Genomic DNA, 9,242 nt, shown 5'->3' with positions numbered 1-9,242 from the left:
TTGTTGAATTTCCCCCCTAAAAATGTATTTTAAGATTTGCAACAAATGGTGTGCCATACTTGAACAACTCGTTCTACCCCGATCGGCGAGTCATTCGATCAGCTGGATCCAACCCGTGGACAAGTGCGTGAATGGAAAATAACCGGGAAATTACCAGCACTAGTCTTTATGCAAGGAGCCGGAGCTAGCTAGCTGTCAAGCAACAACACGGGACGTACCAGTGCAGCACAACTAGTCAACGTAACTGCTATTTTTTGTCAAAAAATAAGAAAAACAGCAATGGAGTCTTATATCAAGTGCGTAGAAAAGTCAATCGACAACGAAGAAAACCAACTGAGAGAACTCGGCCAAGAAATCTGGCGAAATCCAGAGTTAGGCCGGCAAGAATTCCACGCTCACACGCTGTTGACATCGTTCCTTCGTGAGCGAGGGTTCGAGGTGGAAGAACAGTTCTTAGCCCCCACGGGTTTCAGGGCGTCGTTCGGTGCTTCGGACCAAGAGTCCGGGAAACTTCACGTCTGTTTTCTCTGTGAATATGACGCCCTACCCGAGCTGGGACATGCCTCTGGTAGAAATCTCATCGCCGAGGCGACTGTGGCAGCCGCCCTCGGAATCAAGGCAGTGATTGAGACGAACAGCAATGGCAAAAGGCTCGGAAAGGTGATTGTTAGATTAAATAAATAATACTTTGGACTTTTGTTGATTGTTTGTATTTTGTATTACAATATCGTCATGATTGTACGAACAGCTAGTATTTATAGTAGTACTACCTAATAACCTAGTAGTCAGTACATGGTCATATATTTGTAAACAGCTTTATCTCGAATACTTGAAAAGGTCAATGGAATTTGGCTTGTTGTTCATTATTGCTTTCGCCAATCCATATTATTTTCTTGTCAGGAAGAAATGTACGTAGGCTGATTTTCAACGCTTCGTATACAGTCGTTTGACCAGTTCTGGATCACTTTTTGAATTCACATTGTTTTTTGTTGCAATCTCTTTGATATCTTAAACAAAAAAGTTTATCAGTTTACCTAAACATGACATAAAACTCACCAAGTATTCACTGACAAAAAAAATTTTGTTGTTTTTAAGAGGCTTTAAGAAAAGTATTGTCACCTGTTTGACCAGTTCAGGATCAGTTGAATCTATTCTGAATCAGTAGAGTGCCCTTTATTGCAAACCCATACTCCCATTCATAAAACTGTCTCTCAATGACACGAAACTTCAGAGGTGTGTTGGCATGGACTTGGACTTCCTTTCTTTAGTGAATGTCATGCAAGTGTCTTCAATAGCAGCGCAAAAACCCAGCGACAAAACCACAAAACAACAGCAAAGGCAAATGAAAAAGTGAAGCGATCCTAAGAAGCATTATTGACCCCTCCAAGTTTAATTTTCTCACAAAAAAAAATCTACAAGAATTTGTTGAAGTAATGTTTCTCAAAATCATCTAAATAAACTTTCTACTGCAGTAGTATGATTTTACCATACTTAGTAAGTTAGTGCGGCACCGTTTGAAGCAATGAGATGTTGAGTGATCTCGAACTGGTCAAGGGTAAGTTGCCCCCCCCCCCCCCCCCCCAAAGAAGATTTTGATAACTTCGTCTCCTCAAAGAAACAAGATGACTGCACAGTATTTACAGGAATGTTTTTTTACACATTCTTATCATTTTACATAAATATTTTTTGCCCCTGCACTCCAATTCTAAAGGTAAGAAGTTTTAACAGTGTTTTTCAACCAACATTTTTAAACAAAAAAATGATAAATTTCGCAGACAACCTTCAGGAAAACAGCCATAACTTTTTTGGTGATGATGTTTGGCACCTTATTTTGGGTTTGTTGGTTTAATGGGTGTTAATCTTCACATTTATCAACAGAAATGGGTAATAATGAGAAGTGATATAATTATTTGGTTATTGCAAAGTTGAAGTGATCCCGAACCGGTCAATGATCCCGAACCGGTCAATGATCCCAAACTGGTCAAATGACTGTAATTGATTCAGGCAAGCCAAAAATCATTGAAAAATAAAACTCAATCAAAGTATTGGCTAATTGGCTAATTTTGTTTGTGAATAATTAAAGATAGTGCTTGCATGTATGTCTAATGGATATGATCAAAACATACTGAAAAATAAATCACAATCCAAAGATACTTTTTCACTTTATTAAGCAAAATTTCATTTTAAATTTAAATAATCTATTGAAACAAACTTTAATCTTAATTTCAATTTCGATGTTGTTTATATTTGAGTCGACATAAATTTGTATTATAAATCCTAGAACTAGGTAGTAAAGGCTCAGAGGCTTTCGTTCAAAAGTAAAGTTATCCGTAAAATTTGTTGTGACCCAACCATGGTAGTTTTTAATCGCAACAAAGGTTATTTTCTTGGTTTTAATTTAAACAAATGATGTTGAAGTTGCTTCAATCTTCAATCAAGAGAAGCAACTGTTTGATAGTTTCCATGATCAGTTTTCATCTCCACTCAATGAATATGAAGGGCTACCAATCAAATATCACATAAACTACTCTTAAAAAAAGAGTCCTAACATTAACAAACGATACAAAAATTGTTACTCTGGTACGTTAGTCTAAGATTTTCAAATTGTTCACATTTTTTAAATTATTGTTTTATCCCTGGCCCCCTGGGACTAGTTTTATCTGGAGTTAGCACAGGACTAGTAACTCGTCCCTGACTAGTCCTACTTCCTAGAAACTATATGGCTCGCTCATAATAGCGGAGCAGTAGAAGTAGACTGGTCCTAAGTTGACTGGTCCCAAGTTGGGACTGGTCCTTATCCCTTTGTGAAATCGGCCTCTGTTACCTTTCTAAAAATATTAACCTGTGAGTAAGAAATACACTGACTACAAGCATACACTGACTAATCACCAAGTATATTTTTGCTGATCACCACAGCATTGACTCAATCACAAAAAGCAGCTTAAAGCCTAAACAACCTGTTTCCTGTGCACAGCATGTGACCGCTTTTCCTTCAATTCTTTGTTTTTCTTTTCAGTGGTCAATCATACAACTTTTATAAATAAAAAAATATCTTTGCCCTTCATACATTGAAATTCCCTACCTGATTTAGTGATTATGAGAAATTTCAAGAAACTTTTTCCAACTATAGTTTACAGTTCTAAACTTAAAACTTGTGAATGCAACTCACAGCCGACATGCTACAGAGATCACGGCTTTCAAAACTGGCGGGAACTGGTTGAGGTCACCATACACCATTTGCGTACACATACATGGTTGATTGCTTCTGTATTGGTTTTCCTGTCTATTATTATCCCGTTGCAGTCAGATTCATTGTTCACTTGTTTGTTTCTGTGGTGAATTGTTTTCATCTGAAATAAGTACACGGACAGGAACTTGAAGGGAAAAAAAGGGCTCAGAACAAAGAATCAGTTGCCTTTCATTGGGAAGCTTTGAGGTCATCATAGCTTGCCATGTGAGCCATTTTCCTAATTGTGTTCTATGTGATCATGATTTTACCTCGTGGCTGGAAATGTTGTGTTACTTTGTTACTCACTGGCGGAGTACTTTGATAAGAATTATAGTTTAATATTCATACTGTGCCAAATCCATTTGTTAAAAAGCTCCCGGGTGCATTATGTGCAGTAACTTTTGTAGAGATTTTTACGAACATACCTCATTTGTTACGTCATAAGAAAAATATATTAAGAATAACAATTTTTTGAAAACTGACTTTTCTTTATTATAAATAAAACACAGTTTAAATATTTTTGGCTTGACAGTTTACTAACTAGACAAATCAACAAAGACATTGACTAAAAAGGGAGACCTCCAACATTGGGCAGGATAGCTAAATTGGTTGAGAACTGGTTTAATAATCTGGAGGTTGTTGGTTCAAGTCCCACTCCAGTTAATTTGTCTCTCTGTTCATACACAACCTACTGGTGTATTTAAAGATTTACCCAGTCAGTTACCCAATGTTGTTTGATAGGACAAAAATGAACTGAAAAATTTACAGTGGGTGCATAGTTACATGTACAAGTAGGTCATTGCAAAACTAAACATTTACACTACAAATTTTTTCTACAAACAAAAATACTGTAGAATACTTTTAGCTGTTACAAACCAACCTCTCGACCAAGCCACCCTGGTAAATAGTGTTTTTTTTCTCTCTTTACAAATGCAGCTTTTAAAGCATTATCTTTTATCTAACTCCTGATCATCTTTCACAATCCCCCTCTTCTAGGTGACCGTCCTCGGCTGCCCAGATCAGGAAGGCAACGGCACCAAGATTGACGCCATCAACCAGGACTTCTTCAAGGATGTCGACCTGGCGCTGACAGTCACGCCTTACAGCGCCAACATCAGCAAGCCGATAATGCTGACCATCATGAGAGTCACACTGTTGTACCAGGGGAAAGCAGCCCATGCTTCAGCACAGCCCTGGGAAGGACGTAACGCCCTGGACGCCGCTGTACTCTGCTATAACAACATATCGGTCCTCAGACAGCAGTTGAAACCCTTCATGCAAATTCATGGTAAGTCTAAATGATCACTTGAACTGAACTTTCAAAGTTTTGTTATGACTAGCCAGTAGGGCCAGATAGATTAAAACCAATCAGGAACTCACTTGATGCTTACAGTAATGTTGTATTGGTGTATTGGTGTCCTGCTTCACCTTCCTCCTTTGGGACTAGGACCCCTGTTTCAATCCCAAGGGGGGTATTTGGATTGGGTTTTTCAGTCCCAACTTGACTATGTGGGTTTTCCCTGATGTAATTCTCTGGGGTTTTCCTCCCATAAATTTCGTCATCAATGGCTCTAAATAGAGCATTGAGAATAGTTATACAGATCCATAAACCAGTTCTCTAGTCAGTTATTCACTAGTCGATCTTAGAAATAAATGTTCATCCCAAACTTGTCTTCATCCTGTTTTCTAAAGGTGTGATCAGCAGTGGAGGCGTTAAACCAAACATCATCCCCGAGAAGACAGAGATGAAGTTCTACCTGCGCGCAAGAGACCACCTTGACATGGCCTTCCTCCAGCAGCGAGCCAACGCAGCGTTTGTCGCTGCCGCCAAGGCCACCCAATGCGAGATCGAGTTCAGCTTCACCGACCACCCCTACTCGAATCTCCTCACCAACAACACACTGGCAGAAATCTACGAGAGACAAGCCAAGAGCCAAGGGGTAAAGTTCACCACGGACTGCGACAAACTCAACACCCCCGTCGGATCTTCGGATGCGGGGAACGTCTCGCACGTCGTGCCGTGCATCGCCCCCGCCTTTGACATTGATGGCGGTGTTGTGAACCACACCACTGAGTTCACGGAAGCGGCGGGTGAGGTCGCTGCACATTGCAGCACTGTGAGAGTGGCTAAGGCACTTGCCATGACGGCCGTTGAAGCCATGCAGGATGTATCAGTGATGAACAAAGTGAAGCAGGACTTTATGGCTGTTGAGGGTGGATCGGTTGGGCTCACCAGTTGGCAGTGAGCAAACAGTCGCAATCGCAAAGATCCTGAAACACTTTTGGGGGGTTTTGTAAACAAAAGAACAGGAGGAGAAAGTTGTAAAACCCTCCTACAGATGCTGTGGTGAATGGAATCCCAAAGCAGATTCATGAAAAAAAGTTTGTGTTCCAGCCATAGAGTTATATATAAGAACTAGAGGGCGCATGAGTGATACTTCGTGCACAAACGCCACGGGACCGCAAGATGACAAGCACGTCATTCTGCACGCGCGTTGAATATGAATCACACGTTTGAGTTTTTTTTTATTGAACGCTCATGCGATGCTGTTTGTTCAACTTACAAAATGGCCGCACAAACATACGCTCTGAGATGCCAGTTTTGTCAACTTAGAAAATGGCCGCCAAAAATCGGACATAGTATCTTTAAAGGAACACGTTGCCTTGGATCGGACGAGTTGGTCTATTAAAAGCATTTGAAACCGTTTGTTATGAAATGCATATGGTTAGAAAGATGTTTTAAAAGTAGAATATAAAGACCCACACAAGTATCACTCGAAACTGCACGGTTTTCCTTTTACGTCGCGAACTATCACGGTCGGCCATTTATGGTAGTCAAAATTTTGACTCCCATAAATGGCCGACCGTGTTAGTCGACAGGGTAAAAAGAAAACCACGCAATTTCGAGGCATATTTGTGTAGATCATTGTATTCTACTTTTACAATATCTTTCTAACCATATACATTTTACAACAAACGGTTACAGAACGATTTTCAAAGACCAACTCGACCGATCCAAAGCAACGTGTTCCTTTAAAAGGAAAGAAATACTTATTGTAAACACAAACCAAAATAATTAATGAGATACTAATATGTCGAATATTAACAAACAAATTACCATCTGTAGATTTGATGGTTTTTAGACACTTTGCTCTCAGAACAAATATAATATGATGTCTCTGTAGTGATGTTAAAACTCCCTGTTCACCACTTAAAAAAACATGGAATAGAAAATTACTAAAATGGATTTTAGCTTTCAAATGAAAGGGACATAGGAAAAGCTCTGTTACATTTGTTTTTTGACAAAATTTGATTGAACATAGCTTGTATGCACTTTCAAATGTGTGGTTTAAAGACTGGAAACTATTGGTAATTGTCAAAGACCAGTCTGCTCACTGTATCTCAACAAACCTGGGAAGATTTGAGCTCAATTGGTCATCGAAGTTACGAGATCAAAATGAGAAAAAAAACACCCTTGTCGCACGAAAATTGTGTGCTTTCAGATATGCTTGATTTCGAGACGTCAAATTCTAAATCTGATGTCTCAAAATCAAGTTGGTGGAAATTACTTCTTTCTCGAAAACTAGGTTACTTCAGAGGGGGCCGATTCTTATAATGTTATACTGTCAACCTCTACCCATTACTCGTTACCAAGTAAGGTTTTATGCTAATTATTGTTAAGAGTAATAACCTATAGTGTCCACTGCCTTTAAATAATAAATTTTTAATTAACTCAATCATTTTGACCTGAAATAACTTCAAAACATGTAGAGGTTAATTTAAGTATGTCATATTAAACAACTGAATATTTACCAAACTATTAATGCATGCTATTTACAATTTGGGTGCAAAGGTGTCATGAAGTCTAGTGCTGCTTAAAGGAACACATTGCCTTGGATCTGCAAGGTTTTCCTTTTACGTCGCGAACTAACACGGTCGGCCATTTATGGGAGTCACAAATTTGACTCCCATAAATGGCCGACCGTGTTAGTCGACGAGGTAAAAAGAAACCATCTTTCTACCCATATGTACTTTATAAAAAACAGTTTCAGAACGCTTTTCAAAGACCAACTCGACCGATCCACGGCAACAAGTTCCTTTAACATTTATTTGTTTACTTCATATTTTGTTTGGGGGGGGGGAGATCTGTTACCAGAGAGCTATAATGAGAGAGGTGTGACTTGGTAGCACTGGTTTACCTTGTGTGGCCACTTGCAAGCATGACTGTATGCTGTTTTTGAAGGGCAAGGGCATCAAGGCATTATTATTTTCTCCTTGGTAAAGGGCACCCTATGAGGAAATTGTATATTTCTAGGCCAAGTCTTAAGCATTTCAAGGGCACCTAGGCAATGACCAGGGGCGCATGGAGGCAATCGTCTTTGTAGTCTTAGTGAAGATTCAGGTGTGTGTTCTTCTTTGGGATAGTAGACACTGAAAGTTGATCCACTCTCCAGTGCTACCAAAGTGTTCATTTTGCATGCACTGCATTTTGGTTGGGTTGGTTGGCTTGGTTGCCTTCTTGATATGCCCCCCCCCCCCCCCCACCCCCATATTAAATTACTTTGAATTTTGCGAATATACCTTTGTAAAACACACCGTAGCAACCACATACACGTCATGAATTTATTGGCTTTTGAATCTAAAATTGTATGTTTATCAAGAGAGGAGTACAGGGACACTGAAGTCACGTCCATGTTTTTACGCTCAAAGAACTTCGGTCATCTGATGATTTGCCTTCTTTGACCTCGGTGAGGGTGCTGTCATATGCAAGGGGTCATAGCTTATATTTATGAGTATCAACGTCTTTTCTTGGCAGGAAATGATGAGTCACTATTTTGTAAGAGTATAGTTTAATTTTGTAAGATGTTTGACCAATAACAGCAATTCTAACTTAGTTGGATGTCAGCCTAAACACCCGTTCTTAAGCAAGCTTTCAAAGTAGAAGCTCTTCTTGAAACAACAAGCAGGCGACAAACCCAATGAATATTCAGGTCTGGAGTGTACACGGAGGCCATGACCCCTGTTGCCCTTTTCTTTTCCTTAGTGCCCCTTCAAAAGTTTCCAGAAAGAGTTTTGGAAACTTTGAAAAAAGCTTTCAACGAAAGTGCACCCTTTGAAATGAAAATGTCCTTGCCCTCTCAAAGATGAAATTCCAGGCCCCATGATTTTTGTTGATTGCTAACTATATATCTTTACACCATGCCTTCCAATGAATTTCTTTACTTGAAAAGACTGACACGATCAAAATATTTGACACTAAGTAAAGGTCAGCAATATTTACTAATGTTGTCATTATTCAAATCAATGTGTAAATTTAACATACATGTAAATACTACAATTTGATGTGTACCGAAATGTTATTCTAATCAGTGTAATAAATTTAATAAGATTACTTGGACGGATAAGAGAAGTATTAAAATATTGAAATATTATTTGCATATTTGAAGTTTTTATTTATTGTACTTTCTTGCTGTCTGTTCTGGTTTAGTTTGATTGGAATCTTGATCATAATGACAGAATTTCACGGTCACACTTTTACAGAATTTAATGAACAAAAAGGGACACACATCTTCTGTTGTTTCCTTTGGCCCTGCAGTAAAAGAACCTCCCATAGACTTCGTACACACAATTCCTTGTTGAGGACACCACTAGAATTCCCCTATGAAGACCTTTTCCCTGCTATCTTTTCTGTTGTCGGTCTCCACTCAGTGGGCCCAATTTCATAAAGCTGCTTAAGCAGAAAATATTGCTTAACATTTTCTGCTAAGCAGAAATTATCACGATACTAGTCACAAATTGTACATGTGATTATGGTGTTTTGGCAGATAATCTTATTCTGGTAAGCACTATTCTACTGGGCTAAGCTACTCTTTGTGCTTTTAAGCAGCTCTATGAAATTTGGCAATATTGTATACAGAGTACCTGACCAATCACCACAGCATGGTGAAAGGTCTACAGAGACCTTCAAGTCACGGCCCGAGTTTTTGCCAACCAAGACAGGAACTACTATGGA

At 39.1% G+C, this 9,242-nt stretch overlaps 1 protein-coding gene and 1 long non-coding RNA gene across 2 annotated transcripts; one reads left to right on the top strand and one right to left on the bottom strand.

Moving 5' to 3' along the window:
- Positions 1 to 94: 94 nt before the first annotated feature.
- LOC139935136 (peptidase M20 domain-containing protein 2-like) lies at positions 95 to 5,946 on the top strand. Its single transcript, XM_071929611.1, has 3 exons — positions 95 to 660; positions 4,226 to 4,517; positions 4,922 to 5,946. The coding sequence occupies exons 1-3, from the start codon at positions 280 to 282 to the stop codon at positions 5,473 to 5,475; spliced, it is 1,227 nt and encodes a 408-aa protein (XP_071785712.1). The 5' UTR covers positions 95 to 279; the 3' UTR covers positions 5,476 to 5,946.
- Positions 5,520 to 8,635, bottom strand: LOC139935137 (uncharacterized). The gene is made up of 2 exons (XR_011785766.1): positions 7,213 to 8,635; positions 5,520 to 7,156 (listed from the first exon to the last, which is right to left on the bottom strand). It is a non-coding gene; the product is annotated as an uncharacterized lncRNA (long non-coding RNA).
- Between the last annotated feature and the right edge of the window lie 607 nt (positions 8,636 to 9,242).

Source organism: Asterias amurensis, chromosome 3 (genome assembly GCF_032118995.1).
Source record: "Asterias amurensis chromosome 3, ASM3211899v1".
NCBI classification, from domain to species: Eukaryota; Metazoa; Echinodermata; class Asteroidea; order Forcipulatida; family Asteriidae; genus Asterias; species Asterias amurensis.
Note: the sequence above shows the minus strand (reverse complement) of the source record. Positions and strands in the feature narration are given on the sequence as shown.